The sequence below is a fragment of the Cydia fagiglandana genome, chromosome 2, assembly GCF_963556715.1.
Source record: "Cydia fagiglandana chromosome 2, ilCydFagi1.1, whole genome shotgun sequence".
In the NCBI taxonomy this organism is placed as follows: domain Eukaryota; kingdom Metazoa; phylum Arthropoda; class Insecta; order Lepidoptera; family Tortricidae; genus Cydia; species Cydia fagiglandana.
In genome coordinates this window covers 21,145,798-21,169,561 of record NC_085933.1, presented here as the reverse complement: position 1 = coordinate 21,169,561, position 23,764 = coordinate 21,145,798, and the positions used below count along the sequence as shown (strand labels likewise).

The window sequence follows — 23,764 nt, the reverse complement described above, 5'->3', positions numbered from 1 at the left end:
TTAAAGATGGAGCCGCCATTTTTGACGTATTTTCGCTACAGGTTTTTATAAAGCGCACTTCGTAGTACATCCTCCAAAAGAAATTAGAGTATGAAAATTCGCGGCAAACTCACAAATCTAATATAAACGCATGAGCAAGCACTCCTATATTTCACACAAAAAACTTTTAACGCCCATCTTACTCAGGTGGTAACGTTTTTACCCCGCCAAAGTGAAAGGTGCGGTTTGGCGGTCTCTTCTTTGAATACCAACACCCTTTTTTCGCCGGCACCTTTAACTTTCTTTTGCAATGAAGATCCGGGCGTTATACCGACTCCGTGCCGGGAATATGCAATGATCGTTACGGGCCTCATAAAGAACGTATATAACACCGAAACGTAATGTTCTCGTTGGTTTAACAAGGTTTGTTTTCGTTTACGCTATTGAATGGTACCTAAAGATGGTGTTACTGCACAAAACATTGTAACGGGAAGTTGTAATTTCCATTTATATTGCAGATTTTATTATTGTACTGTACTTAAGAAAGTATGGTTTATTTTAATAATATAATTATCAAAGAGCGGTAGTCAAAACTTAGGGCAGATACTTTAAAAACAATAAATATCACAAAAACTATTGACATAAGTATAACTTTTGTACCTATATCACTTTGAGATTTATAAATAACTTTGTAATTTTTACGCAAAAAATACAATTGAGGGAAGCATTGAGATAGAGGGATTTAATACTGGAGGCCTAAAGTTGGAACGTGAGTTCTGTTGTGCGGAGGTTGTTAATTTGCAACTGACTTTAGAAACTTTGATAGTTGGATAGACTTCATAGAAGCTTAGTTCAAATGGTCGTAACGTGGAAAACGGACTGTTTTTGTTACACTTGCTTTAATTTTACTGCAGAATGTTTCATTTATATTCTTGGGTGCCAAAATGTCATAAATGTATAATTAAAATTAATATTATACAAGACAAAGTTATTGAAACAGGACTTGTCTTGAAATCAGGTTTTATTGTCCTTTACGTTAACTGCCGTTTTACCTTAATATTATCACAACGGTGTAACAAACGGTATCTCTTAAATTTCCTTTGTCGAATTATTACCCTTTTATTAATATATGGCAACATTAACTACCAGTCGTTAAGTTGAAGCGGCTGGGGAAATTTCACAAGCTGCGTGAAGGAGGTTATTCACGGTAATAAAAATAAAGTTTTAGGTGTTGTATTTTACGAAAGTACTTAAGGAACATCCAAGTGGCTGTGGTTATTTTTAATCAATGACGAACTAGAGATGACGTCAGCGTTTTGGTGGTGAAATAAAATAATAGCTCCATTGTCGGTTTTGGGACACGGCGACTACAGTCAACTCAGATCGGCTAGGATTATATTATACGTAGTTGAAATAGTTGAATGCTCGCGCGCGAGTCCATACTTAAAGTCGCGCTAGATGTAGGTTGCACGCAAGAATGAAACTCAAGCTAGGAACTCTGATGTTATCTGTGTGCTCGCATTTGGTTGACTTAAAGTGACATTCCATTTCCAACTGCAGCTGCAATACTGTTCATTTTACTATGGAAACGCGTCGCTGTCATTGTCAATTACCATAGTAAAATGAACAGTATTGCAGCTGCAGCTGGAAATGGAATGTCACTCTTAGGGTGACAGTCCATTTCCAACGACAGCAGCACTACCATTCATTTTCCTATGGAAATTTACAATAACACCGAGGCGTTCGTACTAGTAGTGCAGCTGCGGTCAGAAATGGAATGTTACCCTTAGCCCATCTTATTGACAAATCAACGCGATTATTGTTGCCGCGCAAGGACACCATTGACCTAATTATTTGCTATTACTGCAGGTCGTCGTTCGTTATTCAAATAAAACTTACATCGTGATGGCGAGTGCTTTTCTTTGATAAATTGAGTTGTTGTCGTTGTCGCAATGCTGACGCGATTAGGATGTTTAATAATACATCGCTCATTTTACGAAATTAACTGTGCAATCCAAATGATAGATAATAATATTAATATTTCAAACTACCGAAGACTTTGTCTACGTATAATTTATTGGTAAAAACTATCCTTAACCTTCCCGATCCTCAAATTATCTCTAGGTAGATCAAATTTAATCTAAAGTGTCATTCTATGGAACTTGCTAACTATGTAAACAAACCACCGTATTGAAACTGTCAAAGAATGATGAATTTACTGGTGACTTTTATTTACTTACAGCCGTATTCATAAACAGTTAGAGCATTGATCATCAGTTGCTGATAACCGGATGTCACAAAACGTGATTCATAAACACTTTTTAGCGCTAAACAGTTGATCATCTCTTTATTAAATCCTCGGAAAGTTATGGAGCCGTGGACCCTTCTTTATCTGTTTATTATCCCTAAAATACAAGATGGCGGTCACAAAACAGCTGATTTTGACAAGACAGCATTTCACAAATTAGTGCAAACGTCGATGAGACTTGTATCGTAATTTAGTGATTTGGGTGTTCTTTTTGTTTAAAAAACGTCTAAATTTAATAAATGAGTGGTTTAATATGTGTAAATAAGGAGATAAACCATTACATACCTAGATATAGTGCGCAAATAGCGGGAAACCTAGATATTGTGCCTTTGCTAGGAGTTGTTTGCACGATTGTATGTCGCATTCATCAAGATGCAAGCAATTTATGCGATACGAACTGTTATACCATAAGACTAGACTTCTACGACTGGGGCACCGGCGTCGGATAAAGCACCTCACCAACCTATATACCTATCATAAAAGAATGAAAACTACTCCCGGAACTCCTACAGCGCAAAGAAGTGAGTATACCTACTTTTGTTTCATACTCATTACCTGCCATAAAACGCTGATTTATTATAAGATCACGGTATTCTCAAGCTCTAACTAAAAAGTATTAATTGCGCACATATTACATAGCAACCTGTAAGGGCACAGCAATACTGAAGATACTTAATTGAATAATATGGGCAGGTATATAGGTACCTTTGTTGTGGGACGTATCATATTCCAATTTGTAGGTGTATTATCATTATCACTATAAAAAACATAAACTGTGGTTGGCCTACTTTGGTTGGATTTCTAGGCACTGTTAATGCTGCCGCTGCACTGAATGCTGTGTGGTGCTATTTGCTATGAAAGAAGGGTGTACTCGGTTAATTGGTATTAATGCTAGCATACTTGAGTTCTGTGTTGAAGTCCACACTGAGCAGAGTTAATTTTTTACATTGTGATAGATAAATAAAACAAGTTCATGAGTTTTTAACTGAGATTTTTATTATAACATATCAACATATTTCATGTGTTAATTTAGGGAAATCAAACAACCCACTTAAATAAAACAATTTTATTACATTTGACAATCATTAAACTAGTTAATATTTTTTCTTTATTTCAGTACAACCAACTTCATTTGATGGCGGTGTGCAGGCCGGTTAGATGCCAGAAGAGTGTGGCCTCCGGATTGTGTAGCCAGCTCCGGACAAATAGCTGATGATGGAATACTCACAACCTGAAAAGAACACAGTTTCAATTAATATACTCATTGAATCAACCTATATCATCTTTTATTTTAAGCTTAAGTATAACATCCTAATGGATATGGCAATATGGAATAATTTCCATATTGTTGTGGTAACTATATGGAATAATGGATCTCCATCCAGGCAGAGATTCTGTTGTTGTTTGTCAATACCATAGCTATCTCACAGCAAAACTAAAGAATTACATACATGTCTGTTTTGTTCATACATACTTCTACCTAGCGTACCTACAGACACTGTTTCTTACCGGTAATTGTAGTTTGATAAAATGAAATTATACAATAATAACAAAGTTATGAATTGAAACACTAATATACTTTTAAACAAATAATTAACCTACACAGGTGTGTGATGATTGATAAGTACCTTATGTAAAAATCATATTGATATCTTTGTTGATTTAAAATTATATAACCTACCAACAGCGACACTCCTGTGAATAATGGACATTTCTGCCTCATTATGAATTGTGCAGTTTGCCTTTTAATGCGGCTATTGGCTGAGATGTTTCACTGCAAACATTGTCATTGTCAAGTTGCATATATAAGCGCTTATCTTTAACTCTGCGCCCTAGGCGAACAAAAAAGGTTTTTAAGATAAATCACCACTTCACTGATAAATTGGTTCCATCGTGTGGTTGGTTAAGTATGTTATTCACTAATTCTAATTATAAACAGCTCCTAACTAGCTTGGTTAGCTCTGCTCTTCTAAAAAACACCGATAGTACGTCAAATTAAAAATGAAGAGGCCATAATTTTTTGGGTGTCGAGGTATGTTCATAAAAATACTACAACATTTTACGTTAAGAAATGAATAACCAAATCTTGCTCACCTGATTTATCTTCACCGATCATTTGATATGAATAGTGTCAATATCGTTTGTGTTTCGCCACCAGAACAAAATGTGTTGGAATCCGTGGTATTACGGTGGCGATGGCGCGCAGGCAGAATTCTTGACTTGAAATGTGCAACTGCCCTCTTTCCCTCATTCCACAATATATTGAAACTATAAGCAATAACACATAGTTTTATCAATATTGCTTGCAAATCTTGCAATGAACTTTACTCGTAACATATCTGATTATCAGACTATGATATAGGTGGTTGCTTACCGAGTTTCGTAAAACTTCCGGCCGTGCAATATTATTTATTTGTTTTTGTGATGCAGAGGCTATTTTAATATATAATAACCCAGAAAACTGGTCAAAATTGTGCATCGTATTGTTCAGGATTTTATGATTTACCGCTAGTGCTGCTGTCAAACTTTTTTTTTAAATTAATGTTCAGCCATATTTTTGTCTATGATGTGCCAAGATGCCAACATAACGGGTCTAATCTGCTTATTAGTTAAGAAACCCCTAATAAACGTTTATAAATCATGGTTCTTATCAACGGCTTATTAAGCCTAAACAGTGGATTAGCTAATAAGCTGATCATTCCTCATTTAAGGATTTTTTATGAATACGGCTGTAACTGTTTTCAGCGGTTTAAATCGTGAAGAGGCAGACAGACGGACAGACAGTGTTACTATCGCATTTATAATAATAGATAGGAAATGGAATATAATTAAATGAGCATCTTATAAATAAGTCGCTTCCTGGCATACTTACTCTGTGTAATTTTAATTAAAATTAATTTCGAAACGAGCATTCTAATTTACATGCAACTCGACACTTTTGTGATTACGTCAAAATAATGTACAATGATAAAACATGTTTTTTTTTTAAATTCAGGTATATTCAGGGAAATATAAAATGAATCTTTATGATGTTTATAATAGCAGTAGTAGCTTCAAGTAATATGTTTTTCATTTACTCCTATAATTAAAAAAAAAACTGATTTAATTACCTATGTGTAAAAATTCTATTATTCTTACTAGTAGGTAAATTTAGTATTTTTATGTACAGGTTAATGTCTTTGTCTCTTTTTTGCAATAACTCGTACGTTGGTTCAAATACAGTCAAAATCAATGAAAACAGGTAACTATAGTTTCCCAATTTGCAGTAACGGTAGTATAGTCTGAATCCGAATGTAACTTATATATTAAAATTGCAAATTTGCACCAATAATGTTGCTGCAGTTGTCATACGCTAGCCACTTTAAAGGGGACAGTTCATTTCCAACCGCAGCTGCACTACTGTTAATTATACTATGGAAATTGACAGTAACAGCGACGCCTTCAGTACCAGTAGTGCAGCTGCGGTCAGAAATGGAATGTTACCTTTACTGGCTAGGCTACGTAGGTTGCCAAAATCTAAGTAACCATTTCACCCTGCTATGATATCAGCGCAATACTTTCATGGGACACATTACTTATAAAGGGGTCCACAGATTACCAGTTCGTCGGACGATAGAGTTAGACCGTAAAAAGTCTGCAGCGATTTTGATAGCCCACGCAGTGCAAGTGTCATTTTGAATGTCAAACTTCTAGAAATTATGACGTATAAATAACACTTCCACTGCGTGGGCTATCAAATCCGCTGCAGACTTTTATTGGTGCGACTTTATCAGCCTGTCAGTTATTCGGAACTGTCACTTTTTGCTTTTAACTGACAAGCTGATATCGTCTGGCGAACTGGTAATCTGTGGGCCCCTTAAGGGCCTCTTGCACCATTCACTAACCCGGGGTTTACCGGTTAAATCTGGAGTTACCATGGTTACCAGTACAATTTGACACTAGGTTAATGGTTTAACCGGTAAACCCCGGGTTTGTGGAATGGTGCAAGTGGACCTAAGACAGGTATGAGTTGATTACTGATCTGTTAAATAGTACCTAGGGTTACATCTTTCTCACGTCTTGTATCGTCTCTTATATTTCCTCGCCCTCGCACGTAGCCAATAGTAAGGCCGGAGCCCGACTGCTGCGCACGCTATGTACACGACCCACGTTCCTATACAAAATTTCGTGGGCTTGCCCACGGTTTGTATTAAAACGTGGGCCGTGGATGTAGCGTGTGCAGCAGTGGGGCTCCGGCCTAATGCTGTTGTTTAAGTCAGTTGCTAAAAGGTCGTCGCTTCCAGCTTTCCTGATTCCGTTCGCTGCTTTAATGAAACACATTAATAACATCTGTGCACACTAAAACGTCTTTTGTTTCATATGGGACTCAAGAATTGTTCGTCTCTTCGTTACATTTCCTATTATATCCAACGACAATATTACTAAACAAATAATTAAGGTATGTTTTACTTAATAAGTTATTACTTATTTAGATTCAGTTACTATTATTCCATCGTTATAACGTTGTCCCAGTTTTTTGGCTACGGCTCATGGGAGAAAGAGATTTTCTTAGAATCTTAGAGAGTTATTTTATTCTTTATTATAAAATAACTTTGCAATGTTACACTATAATTAGAAAGCCGTGATTTCACAAGTCGTTCAGGTAGACCGTAGTAATTGGACCGTATTTTAAACTCGCCGAAGTATTTATCCAATCAATCTCTAGTCTGGCTTTGACATTTAGGATTGATTAAGATTTAATAGGTAATTTGGTACTTATATAACAGGGTAATATTACCCAACAAACCAATAACAACTACATAGAACTCGTACTAAGCCAATTGAATTAATTAAGAAGCTACAGCAGTAATATAACCAAGAAAGAAACCTGAAACATTTGCTCAAGTATAATTGATTGTTGTCTGATATTTGATGAACAATATAATTAATCACTAGAACGTTAATTGTAAACTAAATTGGTTTACTGAATTAATACAGATAGATATAATTTCAAATTGGATTGTTTGAGGATCACCCAACTCAATGAGTTGAGTGATTCTTAAAATAAGTTAAAATGAAATTTGATGAGCCATATTAATTTCAATATCTTTGTTCATAACATAAAAACATTTTTAATAAGATTTTTGTAGATATAGTTGTTGTTTCATTTATTATGCAAACCGATATCATCGCAACTCAATATAATAACCTCGATACCTACTTCGTTTTTTTTTTATATTTCGGCACTTTTTTAAATTAGATTGTAATAAAGTCAAAAAACTTTGCAATATTACTTGATATTGAAATATCAGATTTTTGTATTGTTGATTTTGATTAAAAACGAACTGTTAGGTAATCTCAGTCACGTAATTTTCGCCTCGGTATTATTACGAAGTTTGCTTACCTACTTAATACCTATAGCTATCAAAATTCAACTTTTTTCAAATTTATGACAAACGTTCAGTATGAAAGAGGTATCTTTTATCATTATTAGTTTTTGCGGCGTCCTTCAATTTTTCTAACCAAAATTGCTTATTAATGTACTTGCAGTAGGTAAGTGGCATCGTACATGGAGGGCGATTAGTACTTTCTTCATGTTATGAAATGGTTATAAATAGAATTCTGTCACCTGTCATCAGAAAGATTCTTTTTAAGCAAAAATGTACTGTTTACAGCTGACAGATCATATCCATAACTGTTTCATAACGAGATTATAAAGTTCAAATGGCCCTTATGATAAACGGATAAGCGTCTATCATATTGGATTCTAATAAAACCATTTCAATAATTCGACAACAGCAACACGGGTAAGATACAAGCGATCCAATTTCCACAACAACGTACAGAACCAACACTATCACTGGTAAAATATTCCAAACTATCGCGCGAGCACAATCTATTTACACAAAATAATCACATTAGTTGTTCAAACATTTGTCGGGATTTGGACAAACGTACAAATATTGTGGCTCTCAACGGATGGATATTTGATAACGGGGAGATTTGCTATTGTGAAGTTATATTGCTTCAAACTGAAGCAATATAAGGCGTATGATAAGTAAGATATAACCCAATAGGTAACCTAAATAACCTAAGAGCTGTCGTTGTGTAAGTGCATGAACAAACTTTATGAAAATTTCTTTTAAAATAAAATAAATAATAATATAAATTCAAACAACAAAACTTTTATACAGGGTGATCAATCCAAATGGGTCAGTATGGAGAAGTCAGAAACTATGAGAGATAGCAAAATCTGTTCTTAGGAACCATGGCTTCGATTTTAGATTTAATAATAATGGCATTAAATTTTTTTTTTAAATCTATCATACATAACCGGGATTCGAACATGGTCAATATTCTTGTTGTTTGTTTGTATGGCAATTTTTAAACGATGCGTGATAGGTAGGGGGTGCTCGACCAAATATCATAGAGGGCCCCGAGACAAAACAAAGTACATTAAAAAAAACCAAAATGGCCGACTTTTTTTTTAATTTTTTCAAGTTGGTCCGAGCGCGCTGAGATTCGGCATACGGCGAGCCTGGGGGCCCAAGATTACAATGTCAAAAAAATATTTTTGGAAAAATACAAAATGGCGGCGGACACGGGCAAAGTAAAATTTTCAAGTAGGTTAAGCGAGCCCGAAGGGCGAGCTTCATGCCGGGAGGCCGAAGGCCGACCCCGGTGGAGGGCCGAAGGCCCGAAGCCTCCACCCCGACGCCCAAAAAGCGACTCCCAATAGGAAAAGTGTTGGGTCGTTAAGCTCCAACTTCCCCCTCTCGTGTGACGCCTCGGGCCTTCGGCCCTACGCCTAGCTCGGCCTTCGGCCTTCGCAAGCCTCGACGCTTCGCCGTGGGGCATTCGGCCTGCCGGCTTCGGTCATCAATACAGTTGATTTGGTAGAACGCTTGGAAGCACCGAATTCACGCAGTTCGGCCTTCGGCCTCGCGTTTTGGGAGTAGGGGTGGAGGCTCAGGGCATTCAACCTTCCACCGGGGTCGACCTTCGGCCTCCCGGCATGAAGCTCGCCCTTCGGGCTCGCTTAACCTACTTGAAAATTTTACTTTGCCCGTGTCCGCCGCCATTTTGAATTTTTCCAAAAATATTTTTTTGACATTGTAATCTTAGGCCTCCAGGCTCGCCTCATGCCGAATCTCAGCGCGCTCGGACCAACTTGAAAAAATTAAAAAAAAAGTCGGCCATTTTGATTTTTTTTAATGTACTTTGTTTTGTCTCGGGGCCCTCTATGATATTTGGTCGAGCACCCCCCACCTATCACGCATCGTTTAAAAGTTGCCATACAAACAAACAACAAGAATATTGACCATGTTCGAATCCCGGTTATGTATGATAGATTTAAAAAAAAATTGAATGCCATTATTATTAAATCTAAAATCGGAGCCATGGTTCCTAAGAACAGATTTCGCTATCTCTTATAGTTTCTGACTTCTCCATACTGACCCATTTAGATTGATCACCCTGTATACTATGAAATGATTTTATTGCAAGACAGAAGAGGAAATGGTAGCACAGAAGCTTACTATTGAATTTTCTGTTACTTTTAATATCAAAGACTTCCATGAACATGAATCGCTTTAAAAAGGTTAAGGACGCCACATTTTCTTCAAGACTCGGCAGATCATCATATCTCCCAGCAGCCTTCAACATTTAACTTTAACTGAGCGCCGTTTACTGTACTGAAGCGACAAAACGTTAAGTCATTACGCTTAACGATTCACCATTTGGAGAATTCTTCAGGATTCCCGTCGGCACTCAGCCGAGAAAATAATCAATTTAGCGTTATAACACGGGTTTACCGATCACTTTGTCAAATGATCATCATTTATTTTATGATGAAGTTTTACGAGAAGGTGATATTGTAAAAATATATGAGGTGTTCTATCGACCACTATATTAAATAGTTCTATTGATAGTTTTGAGAACGGTTCATGCAAGCATTTAATTTTTGATAACCTAATTCTTATGTCATGTTACATGTGTTTATCATTATCATCTATGTATAATTTGAGGGACGTTTTAAATTTGTTCTACGGTTTTCATAAATTTTTGTGTTCTCATCAAGGATGTCTGGCAATATGGATATTGTATGCCGGACGTTGTTCAAATTTCAATCAATATTCAGTCAACATTAAAGTTTTGATTGGCTTGCTGTTTTCCTCATAAAGTCCATTTCTGGTGTGATGATGGTTTACTCTTTGAATAATTGACAATTGTTAGAGTTGTTTTTGTACTACAACATGGGCTTTTCGATTATGTTAGCAACTGCAGCTGTATTACTGTTGAGGCATTACTGTTACGGCGTGGTGTAGCCGTGGGAGCTCTTACTGAAATTTTTCTTGATAAATTTCCTCGGTTCGAACGTTCAATACGTCACTAATTTTTTCAAGGAAATTGAGAGTGACAGCGCCCACGTCAACATCGCAGCAATAATTTCGGTAAAGTAAAGAAACAGCAGCTGCCATCCCTACGTCGAAGTTGTATGGTTAGTAAAAATTATTTCTGACATTTCGACTCATGTTTTCAATGTTCGCCGAAATGTCGGAAAAGAAGAAAAAATACATTCGTATAATACGATTATCCTGTATTATACATATTAAATGTAACAAAAATAGTGGGGATCCGATTAAGTTAATTTTATTTCACGCGAGAACAATTTTCTTGTTCTTTTTCCTAATCAGAAGACCGAATATGTCCTTAAACGCATTCTCATTATTTTTGTCACATACTGCATAAAAATTTATATTTTTGAAGAGCTCTGCATCAGATTTAATAAAAATAACTTATAATGTTAAAACATAACAAGTGCCCCCGGTGTAACATAAGAAAATATACAACTAACCTTGACTTTCATTGAAGAATCCAAGCACCATGATGACTATGACAACGAGCCCAATCTCGAGCCTGTAGCTGACGCGCCAGCCCGGCATTTCCAACGTCCGCCACATAGCACCCATGGCTCAACTCATTCTCCATTTGTTGTGCCCCACTTCGATGCCGTGCCTGTCGCGTTTTGGGTGCATTCTCTGGAACAAAACGGGCAAACGTGAACGTTTTGCATAAATAGCTTAAATTTTATGGAGCAATCTTACACAAAACGACCTAGTCCCATAGTAAGCTCAATAAAGGTGAGAGTCCATTTCCAACGACAGCTGCATTACTGTTCATTTTACTATGGAAATTGACAATAACAGCGACGCGTTCAGTACTTAGGAGTGCAGCGGCGGTTAGAAATGGAATGTTACCATAAGGCGTGGTTTGAGTACCTACCAGGCGGTAGGTAATACATAGATAAATACCGTACTTATATACATAGAAAACATTCATAACTCAGAAAAGAAAGAAAATATCTGTGACAAAGTCGCAAATAAATGCCTTTTCTTATAGAATAATTATGTAATAATTCTCTCATTAGTGATAATTAAGGGTTTTTGTTGTCTTGTTATCGTTGTAGCAGGTGCCAGAACAATGTTCCATAAAAGTAAGTACCTTTTCTATGTTTTTCATTTTAATAAAGTATTGTTTAATGTGAAATTGAACAATCAATTAATGCCATATGAATATAACTGGATAATATAGTAAAAGACAATACACCTAACTGAAATATTTATTTTATACCACTACACAGTTCAAGTTCATTTAAAATGTTTTAGCAATATCAGCATAGATACGACGCTAAATATATTCGGAAGACTTCCTAATCAAATCAATAATTCATAATTCATAAACTCAATGATTTGAATAAATACAAGGACCCCTATTCGACAAGCGACGTTTGACGTATCGTGTTGATCTCCCGTTGATGTGAGAAAAATCATAAGTTCTCGAATGCGTACAATGTCAAAATTTGACATTAACAATCCACAGTTAGGGTGACAAGCAAACCAAACCGAACCACCCTTGTATTGTATTGTATTGTAGCTCGGGCGATTTTCCGCAACTCGACGTCTTGCGCCTATTTTGCGTGATAGGGGGTGGGCTAGTCTTGCCAGCCCAGCTCCTCGAGGAATCCTATCAAACCTTTGATGTTGAGTAGGACCTCGGGGAGGTCACTCGGGGATCCGAGATGTTTTGCCCTGTATGGGGCCAATCCGCTGCATTCCAACACCACGTGAGAGGCTGTTTCTTCTTCCTCCATGCATCCACGGCATAGGGGACTGTCTGTGACACCTGTTATAAAAAGATGTTTGTTAAAAAGTCCATGACCTGTTATGACACTGGTTACCATACTCAGTCGAACCTTTCCTAGTTGAAGGAGCGCCCTTGTGAGCTTACCGTTCATGCTAGGCATGGCCTGCTTGGCCTTTCTGCATCCAGTTTGGTTTAGCCAGTGTTCTGTGTGTAGTTTCCCTGTACGTGCCAGCAGCATTGAGCGTACCTTACTAAACGGTATCGGGAGGATCGGTTCCGGGCCTATCGCCCCCGCACCCGATCCTTGTCTGGCGAGCTCGTCCGCGGCGTCGTTACCTCGAGATCCACTGTGTCCTTTGATCCATTGTAAGGTGATCTTATTGTTCTGACATACCTCCATTAGTCGTTCGTGGCATTCGTGTATAAGTTTGGATGTGACTATATGGCTTTTTAGGGCCATTAAGACTGCTCTGCTGTCGGAGAGTATGCGGATGGAGGATCCTACTACCTTCCTTGCAGTGATGGCAGCCGCCGCGTTAATGATGCCCATGCACTCAGCCTGGAATACCGAGTTATGGGCTCCTAGCGGAGTGGTGATTGACATGTTCAGGTCTTCTGAAAAGGTTCCAGAGCCTGATCCGCTGTCTGTTTTGGACCCATCAGTGAAGATTCTCAGCTCCCGGGGATTGAGTCCTTCGTAGTTGTCGTCCTCAAATAATTGTATTTTGTACCTTTTGTCAAAGATGGCTTGTTTGTGAATTCGATCCGTGCCCGCCATGAGCACTGGAAATTCGCTGTATACTTTTTCCAGGCATGCTGTGTGAAGAGCTCCTGTGGTGTTAGTCCATATATTGAGGGTTCGTAACCTTACCGCTGAGAGACTGGCCTCTTGTTGTATGTGTAGGTGCAGCGGTGAAAGGTTTAGCATGACCTCCATGGCTGCAGTCGGAGTGGACCTCGTGCAGCCAGTGGTGGCCGCGCATGCGAGCCTCTGGAGTCTTTGTAGCTTGTCTCGTACGTTGCCTAGGTTTGTTCTTGGCCACCAAACCAGAGCACCGTAGCAGAGTAGGGGGCGGATTATAGTCTTATAGAGCCAAAGGGTAATTTTCGGGTTGAGTCCCCACCTCTTACCAATCATCCTTCTGCACTGCCAGAAGACTACTCCCGCCTTGTCTATGCGTTTGTTGATGTGATTGTTCCAGTTGAGTTTACTGTCGAGCGTTAGCCCTAAGTACTTAACTTCGTCGGTCAGCTGTAGCTCAGTCTGGAAGAGTGTTGGTCTGGTAAAGTTGCCAAGTGCCCTTTTATTGGTGAACATTACCATTTCTGTTTTGGTGGGGTTAACTGATAGGTCAAAATCTCTACACCAGCGTTCTACGATCCGAAGAGCTGCCTGGGTGAGGTCGCATACTGTACTGGCAAATTTACCTGATATTAATATTGCCAGATCATCAGCGTAGCCTATTGTGTAGAAGTGTTCCTCGTTCAGTTTGGTTATGAGGTTGTTGACTACTAGGTTCCACAACAGAGGTGAGAGAACTCCCCCTTGAGGGCATCCTCGCACCGCCGCTACGGCCTGCGGTTCACCTACATACCTTATTGTCCTTTGATTTAGCATGTTCATGATCCACTTTATTAGTCCAGGTTCAGCGCCGTGGCTTTCCAAGGCGTTCCCTATACTGGAAAAGTGAGTCTTGTCAAAAGCGCCCTCTATGTCAATGAAAGTGCCGAGGCACATTTCTTTGCCGTGGATGGCTCTCTCAATGCGGCTTACAACCATGTGAAGAGCCGACTCCGTAGATTTACCTGAGCTGTACGCGTGCTGGTTGTTGTGCATCGGTATGTTCTTTAGCGCCCGGTCCCTCAGGTCCCTGTCGCACAGTTTTTCCAAAGTTTTCAGCAGGAATGATGTGAGACTGATGGGCCTAAAGGATTTGGCAGCTGTGTAGTCGTTCTTACCTGGTTTAGGTATGAATACCACATTCACATCTCTCCATCTCCTGGGCACGTACCCCCAGGCTAGGCAGGCTGCCATGATGTCGGTCAGGGTTTCCTGGATGAGTCCTAGACCCCACTGTAGGAGAGCGGGGAAGATCCCATCCGGACCAGCCGCCTTGAAGGGATGGAAGCTGTCTATGGCCCACCTGAGTTTCTCAGCCGTGACGACTCTGTGCGCCATTTGCCAGTTGTTGTCCGTTGTACTGTATTCCTCGTCCTGCTGATCTGCATCGGCGAGACTTACGCATCCTGGAAAGTGAGTTACCAGGAGAAGGCGTTGGGTCTCTGCAGGGCTAGATGTGTATGTGCCATCGGGTTTACGCAGTGAGCCCAATTGTGATGTGGGCTTGTGCGCTAAGGTTTTCCTCACCCGGTTGGCGTGGTCAAGTGTTTCAATGCTGCTGCAGAAGTTCCTCCATGACAGGGATCTCCAGTACCGCAATCTCTTTTTGTACCTGGCCTTGGCTTCGTAGTAGTTTTCCCAGTCCACCTCAGCCGTTGTGTTCATGGCCCTGTTGAAGAGTCTTCTTGTTTTCCCCCGGAGTCTCTCCAGTTCTGGGCCCCACCACTGGTGACCCTTTATGGCAGTCTTTGCCGGTGGTTTTAAGGGGCACGCCTTGTGGTAGCTGTCTACGAGGGTATCAGTTAAGATATTTACCTGCTGTTCTATCTGAGCCGGTTCCCGAAGGTCATCCCTCGGTGGAAGCCGGTCAAGGCCGAACCACCCTTAGTTTAGAGTTGAGTTTTGGTTGTACCAAATGATATTATCCACCGTTGATGGAATCAACACTCAGAATGCAATAAAATCAACTGTTGATTTGACGTGGATGAGAAATCTGACAGTTGTACGTGTCGAATTTGGCCCAAGGGGTAAACAGAATTATCCATCGCTCTCGTTTATCAAAAGGTTAACTTCATCTAAATGGCTCAAGTCAAGCTTAACGAAAAGTAAACTCGCAAAAATAAAATTTAAGGATAATTTCTCCATGCACGAATCATTTTTAGGGTTCCGTACCCAAAGGGTAAAACGGGACCCTATTACTAAGACTTCGCTGTCCGTCCGTCCGTCCGTCTGTCACCAGGCTGTATCTCACGAACCGTGATAGCTAGACAGTTGAAATTTTCACAGATGATGTATTTCTGTGGCCGCTATAACAACAAATACTAAAAACAGAATAAAATAAAGATTTAAATGGGGCTCCCATACAACAAACGTGATTTTTGACCAAAGTTAAGCAACGTCGGGAGTGGTCAGTACTTAGATGGGTGACCGTTTTTTTTTGCTTTTTTTGTTTTTTTTTTTGCATTATGGTACGGAACCCTTCGTGCGCGAGTCCCACTCGCACTTGCCCGGTTTTTTAGAATAATTTCAGGAGAGGTTTCACCCTCCCGCGACCATGCGATCTACCAAAAACTTCTCAATTAGTGAGTTTACCGCTTACAAAGAAAGTTAAGAAACTTCCTCAGGCCATTAAAGCGTCTTTTAGAACCACCCGAGAGTAGCCTAACGTGCAACTTTTAATGTCTTGGAGTGAACATTTTCTTTGTGTTGATGCCACGGTTGGGTGAGCGAATAAAAAACAGGCGTATAAGCAGGTCCAGTGACGTCCGATATATTTTTGTTTAGCTATTTTTAACCAAATACCGCATCTTCGTGATACTGTGTGTGTAAGCAAATCCTAGGAAAACAAAAATACATAGCGTTATGAAAGTACTAGTAACGGTAGAAATCTGAAATTATTACCTAATACATAGGAACAGGTCGGTACTAAATATTATTATATTCATAAGTGCACCTAGTAGATATTATGTAATTACATAGTAGTTTTTCAATTCGCCAAAAAAAAAACTTTTTGATAAAGTATGCTATGTCAAGTCCTTGTATAATATTGCTGATCAAGATCGTCAAAATGATAAGGAGAAAATAGCCCAGATGAGCATACTTATCCGTATCTCTAATCTCCATTGTTTCAAACTTATTTTGATTATCAACTATCTACTATGTACGGATATACCGGGTGTGGCCTGTAACATGAGCAAATAATTAAAACATAGATTGTACTCCTCAAACGGTGACACTTTTGTTCAACAACTTTTAAAAATTATGAAGTATTTAGACTCCCTATTTTTCATATAAAATAAATATTATCTTCAATGGACGCCATCACCACGCCGTTATCATTGTGATTGACGTTGCTTGTCATGCCTTAAACATAACAAAATTCGCAATATTATACATTGCGTCTTAGAATAAACTTTAAAGTGTATTAAAAATCAAACCACAAGTAATTTTTAAAAGTCTCTGAACTAATGTTGGTCAGTATGAGGAGTACAGCCTACGGTTTAATTTTTTGCTCATATTACAGGCCACACCCGGTATATCCAGACATACCTAGTAGACACCTATAACATTTTTTTTCTTTGTCGATTCTAATCATACAACGAATAATTTACGAAAATAGAAGCATTTAAATGAGTAATGATAAAATGTATATTATCTAAGAAGCACGTAAATATGTGAGCATTTTTCTGTTCACTGGAGAGAAATTACACCGAAATTATTTCATAGCGGGTGGTACTTGAGTGCTTTATTTCGCAAAAAACCTCGACTGATAACGTATGACTTGAAAAATTGCCTTAGGTACAGTGCGGGAGGCAACTCCAATAAAATTTCCAGTAGGTGCAAACTTCCAAATAACGCTTTTTGCAAAATTTTTTTGGTGGTGTTCGTATTTGATACACTGGGCTTTTTTTTAACAAGCAATAAGCTGAGTGAGGACCTTTTGGCACAAATATTTATGTAATTGAATTTTAGTTTTGTGTTATTAGTTATTATTATTTTTGCTAATAAACATCTCTTATTCTTATTCTTATTCTTTTTTAATTCAGTGAACGAGGAATTAATTTCGGAAAAAAATTAAATATGTACACCCTTTAGTTAACCTCGCATTGAAGGCTCGCAATGATGATGACCTAGCGGCCAGATATGCTGCTTTCAGTCAGAGGTTGTGGGTGCAAGTTTCGCCTCGTACCAATTTAATTATTTTATCTTTATAAAAAAGAAAAAAAAATCATACAAAAGGCGGACCAATGGGCATTCTCTACCAGTCAACTTGACATTTTTGATTGGGTGCGATGGACTAAATACTGGGGTATGGGATAAAAAGCCGGACGCCTACGTACCTTATAAAACTGTATACTTGTATATTTTCGGCATATAATGACTCGCCCCCATAAGACAGGTCCCCACAAAAAGCTAAATCCAGGATGGCCCAAGGGCAACACTTATTGAACTTTTAAATTAGTGTGTTTTGCAATCCCGTAGAATTAAATATTTAAGGAAATTATTCAACAAAATCTATAAAAAAAACATCACAATAAAGCGGAACTGCTGAACATGCATGACAACCAGTATTAAGAAGTTCTATGCGTGTTTTGAAGTATGTCAGGAGTTCAAAAACAATTCAGTGCACAGACGCTAGAGAAATTATTTCCTAACTTAAGCTTCCCGTCACTATCTCAGTCGGAACTTAGCACACTTTATTTTATTGCTTACTAGTTTGAAACTTACAATCTTGGTTATATGGAGCACGGATTATGCAACTTCTGCTGACGGTCTTGATCTTTGACGTCAAGCCAAGAAGTGTATATGAACCAAGTTGATTATACGAAATAAGATCAAAAATCTTTGAGTTGGCTCCAAATAAGAATTATGAAAAAATAAGAATGGTTGAACAGATGACCAGTATTTTTAAGAGGCATCAATGTGATATCACAGTAAGACTAATGCAAATATTTAACATACTATGATGCAAAACACACAGTTTATCAGTTTTAACTATTTACATAATTATTTTCCTTTGAATTGTTAACGTTTTGATTCGACAAACTTTATCGACATAACTAAACTGGATAGGTAATTTAAGAAGTAGATCGTTTTTGCACCCTTAAGTTAACAAACTCTCATCAATTTAGAAATAGGATATTTAAGCAAATTATCAACTTCATTTGGAATCGGGTAAACCGATCGGCTGGAATACGCGGCGCGTTGGGACGACCACAGGCACCACGGTATAATTATTGTGATAGGGATAATTTTAATTGAAGCATCATTTTCGCCCCATTAACATCTAAGTGGCATCATTTTAGAGCCAGCCAGATACATCCGCTTCCCGTTTTATTGCGTAAAAAATATCTCACCGACTATCGATTTAAATTGCTTTGTGAAGAGGTAGATAGTTACTTTCTCTGTAAAAGGCTTTTAACTGTTAATATTTGACAAACTGATAAATGCTACTCAGTCATGAACCCATGATATATTTCCCATACACTAAAATTTAGGGAACGTTTTAACGATGACATACATAATCGACCCTAAATTATATCCCCACTTTTTACTCCCTTATAGAATGATTGCTGGGAGAAGGTATTAAAAAGATCAGTGAATAAAAGCGCTTGGGCAAAACTAGGTTATCCTAGAACAAATATGTAATGTACGAGTACATGTACATCATCCAAGAACTTTTTACGTTTTCGATGTTCTACATACCACATGAGTAAGTACTTAAAAAGTTTCTGCAAACCTGCTGGAATTGACTCATTCGCATGTCCACCATTTCACATTCGTCTTCATACTAAAAGAAAAATCGTCCCCTGGGTAGGCTAACATATTATGCAAAAGCACTCTTTGCGGCGCGTTTCTGGAGTAACACCATTTTGGGGAGTCACTTTCGGGAAGGTAAGCTTATTCCCTAGTACATCAATTTAATTCCGGGTCCTGCATCTCTTATCAAGATTATTGTAAGTTTGTAAAGGATTATTTCATTGATGTGCGTGCACACTGTTCCATTGTGCATAACATACCTAGCATACATTGGAAAACCAGTTTGAATTTAAAATCTGTTAGAAACGAATATGTTTAACTACTGAATGAGTTTTTCGATGGCTGTTACGGCTGTTATGCGTCGTGTGGTAATAGCAGTGTCCAGGGCTGCATAATATTTAAGTTACATAAGTTACATAAAAGTATACACACACACTAATGCATTTCCATATAACTTCCCGTTCGGTAAAACTATAGGTAAGTAAAATAATGATTTTAATTTGAGTTTGTGGTTTTCCTACACTATTCTAGCTCTAGCGAAAATTTGCAAAAGTTCACCTTGTTGTAATTAAGGGGCCCACTGATTAACAGTCCGCCGAACGGTATCGGCCTGTTAGTTGTTCGGAACTGTCAAATTTTAGTTCTAACTGATAGGCCGATACCGTCCGGCGGACTGTTAATCAGTGGGTCCCTTTAAGGCTCACTTTTTTGAGTATGTTGGAAAATACAATTTGCCCCTCACAGAGTTCTCAGATCTGCCACTTCAAAGCGAAAAACTATTAAATTAGTTTCTAAATAATGCATGCACTCGACATGTCCTAAGATTAGTTCTTTAAGCGCAGCACGTTTGGTTAGTCGCAGAATTTATACAAAACTAAATTCCGTATTCACCTGCTAGGTCCCTAAAAATTCAAGTCCCAATGGTAAGCCGTGACGCACACAATTTTTCACGGGACCCATGCAAATGTAAACTTTTACATACAAATACGTGGATTTGCATTGTAAGTGGATTCTCAGTTCTCCGTACGTAGCTGCGTGACGAAGTAATCAAAGATGATGTATTTTAAGCAGAATATCACAAACGATCCGCGTGGAGGCGTACACGTGAGTCGGTATTATTATTTTGTATTAATTTAAATGTGTTTGGAGGTGGGCTTGGAATTAATGTAGGTACACTTCAAAACGAATGTTTTGTACCGAGTGACCTTTGTAAGCCCGAAAGCGGAAGTGGAGCGGTTATGTTTTGAATCTGTTCAGCAAAGATTAAATTGTTTCATCTTCATGTTGAAACACTTAATAATTAGAGTACTTAAACAGTTTGAATAACCTTGATTCTTAAAAGTTCTTTGCATTATTTCCATTTGTGATTTTTTCCTTGAAAGTCACTATAATTATACATGTGCTAACAACTGCTTCTTTCCTCCCTTTCAAGTATATTAGCCTCTGACATAAGCTTTTAGAATGAACTGTAGGTACATATAACATTTAAAATTTTCACTTTTTGAACACATTACGAGTATTAAAACATAATTTCAACAGGTCTATCGCGATATAATTATGTAGTTACCCACATAATATATTATTTATATGTCTGTTTTGACATTTTGCCGACACGTAAAATTTCCGCAAACAAGACTAGTGTAACCTGTGTCCAAACGTTAGAAATAAAGGTAAACGAAATAGATTCCCGATACAACCATCAATAATTATGTTTTAAAGTAAACTGTACCTATAATTACAAGTAAGCATCATGACATAAGGCATGAAGCGAAAAAATAAAGCACTCTCGATTACATTTAAAAATAAATTACTTACGGACAATAAAGGAACATTATTGCTATCTGAATCCATTTGGGCTAAGGCGCTAGCTCCAAACGGCTCCTAAAACGGGAGACTCCAAGCCTTTTCCCGGAAATTTATTCATGATGTATCCCCCTAAATCCCCGGAAAAATATTTTTTCCGTGATGGACATGGACCAAGGCGATTCGCGAACCCTCTTTTGTGCTGCCGATATTTACACCGAATCGTTCGCATACATTATTCATGGGATTGATATGCATTTTGTATTCAAATATTGGTTCGACATGCACCTGTTTTAGGTCTGAAAGGGTTGTAGTCGAATTTTCAGAGATAATATTCTATTTAGCGTTTCAATACTGGCTGCATAGTTAAAACATAAATAATTTAATCAATAAATTATTCAATCACGTCATTATCTTCTTTGGCTTGAAGATTACAAGACAGACTCGTACTCGTACTTGGCTCTTTGTTTTTAGTTTGCAGTAAGTATCGTCACCCAAAAAAGGTATAGTTATAGTTTTTTAGGGTTCCGTACCCAAAGGGTAAAACGGGACCCTATTACTAAGACTTCGCTGTCCGTCCGTCCGTCCGTCCGTCCGTCCGTCTGTCCGTCTGTCTGTCACCAGGCTGTATCTCACGAACCGTGATAGCTAGACAGTTGAAATTTTCACAGATGATGTATTTCTGTTGCCGCTATAACAACAAATACTGAAAACAGAATAAAATAAAGATTTAAATGGGGCTCCCATACAACAAACGTGATTGTTGACCAAAGTTAAGCAACGTCGGGAGGGGTCAGTACTTGGATGGGTGACCGTTTTTTATTTTGCTTTTTTTTTGTTTTTTTTTTTTGCATTATGGTACGGAACCCTTCGTGCGCGAGTCCGACTCGCACTTGCCCGGTTTTTTTATTCTACCGCTACTGACGAAATTGGTTTGCCTGACTATTGCTACCTACATCAGTACAGTTATTTTGAAATATTTATAAACCCATTTGTCATGTTTCCGAATTCAGTGTACATTTCACAAACTGCTCCAAGTCACGAATATAATTTCCCGTCGATATTGTTCATAGACACTATAGTACGAGCTTAATGCACTTGGTAACACATTTTAATATATTTAATTTGTAATTTATCATGAAACTTGTGCATATTAACAAATAAGGTTTAACAGCTGCCATCCTTCTACGTATTTTTAATATTTGCAGTGCATAATTGCAAATAACACAAATTAATTACCCTACCGTAGGCCGACGCATGATTGGCGCGACATACAGTATCTCGCGGCGGGATAGACTACCCGTATCTTTCTATCTATGTTAATAAAAGAGGGACGGGTAGTCGATATCACCACGAGATCACAGAATAATTAATAGTACTACCGTACAGAAAGGAAACTTCCTACAAAAACGAAGTTTAACAGCGGTTCAGGGTCGAATCATGCTGTCTCTTTCTAATATGCACTTCTAATAGGCACTATCCCTTTCGGCTATTTAAGGTTGTCAAAAATCAAATGATTATCTATCTGTGGTCGTGCACGCAAAAGGAAGTCAAGTGGTGCCAACCGTAATAATTGCTCGGAGCAATGCTGAGCCGAGCGGAGCCGAGTTTGACCGAAGTCAGGAGTTTCGCACCCCTGACGAGATACTGTCGCGCCAACCATGTGCTAGCCCGACTGGGCATGCTAGGACAAGCGTATTCGACCGTAGCCACTTTCGAGAATCTGGGTATACCTAGCGTAAATTCTCAACTTGCGTATATTTTGCGAATCGCAAGGGTTGGTTGGTATATAAAACCTATTTCTTGTTTATATAGGTACCTAGGTTACAATGTTTCTGCTCAGTTTACTGTAAGTTGGTGTTAGTTTAGGACTCGCTATATTCAGAAGTTAAACGAATTATTAGTTAAATACCAAGCTATAGCAAAGAAAACTATGTTTGTTTACACATATTTAAAGAGGTATTTATTATTTTTAAAGTACATATAGATTTCACGTGACTAAATAATATTAAAAATGTTAGTTTCTCTGTAGGTGATAAATAACAAAATATTATTACACAATCCACATTTTAAGGTGTATTTAAAATCTATACCCTTTATAAGTTTATATTTAAGCATTAACTACCTATAACAGCTATCAATCAATTCATTTTTGGTATATATGTTAATTCTTATTGTAAAATTTGCAGAGACTTAAAAAAAATAAGTCCGTACAAAACTAACCTTCCTACCTACCTACATTGAGTAAACACTGATACAGTTTATCAAAGCTGCCAATGTACTTAATACCCAATCCATTGCGTGACAATGCCAGTTGTAAGGCATCATAAGAGTAATGTGAACGCAATCCGACATGGATACTTATACTCGTACAAGCAGAAAAAAAGTAGGTAAATACTATCAGCAACATCAATATAAATCGATAATTTAATACTCTTGAACGTATTCTAATTTATAAAATAAGTTTTTGGCAAAAATTTCATTTTTTGTACAAGCTTTTATCGCTGATTGCACTTTTCTTTCCACAGGCAACTAATGCTCATCGAGCCAATTCTAAAAGCCCCAAACACAATTAGGTTTCGATGTTTTATCACATAGTTCCTATGGCCATCTCCGGTCTCCATCATCAGATCAGCTCGATGGTACCATAATATTGCATTGTCATCCGATTTATACATGCATGTAAAATTTCAGCTCCATCGGAAACCGGGAAGTGGATCAAATTTAACTTGCAAGATTTGATTACAGACCGACAAACAGACAACGGTCAGGTGAAAGTAAATAAAATTTATTTACTTCATTAATTATTAACAATGAGAACGATTTAGTACATATACCTACAGATTAATTTATAATGAATATTTATTTCTTGGCAATTGTATTAGACATCTGTCGTCGAACTTATTTAACTTATAATAAGTTTTTAAAAGTTTGTTTGTTACCTGTCA

The 23,764-nt window shown here is 38.0% G+C and overlaps 1 protein-coding gene and 2 long non-coding RNA genes across 4 annotated transcripts in view; 1 reads left to right on the top strand and 2 right to left on the bottom strand.

Annotated features, from left to right (window-relative positions):
- The window catches only part of LOC134678706 (zwei Ig domain protein zig-8-like), a 144,646-nt gene that overhangs the window by 34,475 nt on the left and 86,407 nt on the right, over positions 1-23,764 (bottom strand). The window contains exon 2 of the mRNA XM_063537367.1: positions 11,124-11,307. Within this exon, the coding sequence (XP_063393437.1) occupies positions 11,124-11,238 (115 nt within the window). The 5' untranslated portion in view covers positions 11,239-11,307. The remainder of the gene's footprint in view (positions 1-11,123; positions 11,308-23,764) is intronic.
- Positions 2,227-3,560, top strand: LOC134679682 (uncharacterized). The gene is made up of 2 exons (XR_010100378.1): positions 2,227-2,808; positions 3,405-3,560. It is a non-coding gene; the product is annotated as an uncharacterized LOC134679682 (long non-coding RNA).
- LOC134679683 (uncharacterized) lies at positions 3,262-5,011 on the bottom strand. 2 transcript variants are annotated; one of them, XR_010100380.1, is made up of 3 exons: positions 4,662-5,011; positions 3,969-4,555; positions 3,262-3,518 (listed from the first exon to the last, which is right to left on the bottom strand). It is a non-coding gene; the product is annotated as an uncharacterized LOC134679683 (long non-coding RNA). The 2 variants fall into 2 exon arrangements; XR_010100379.1 differs by having other exon boundaries at positions 4,382-5,011.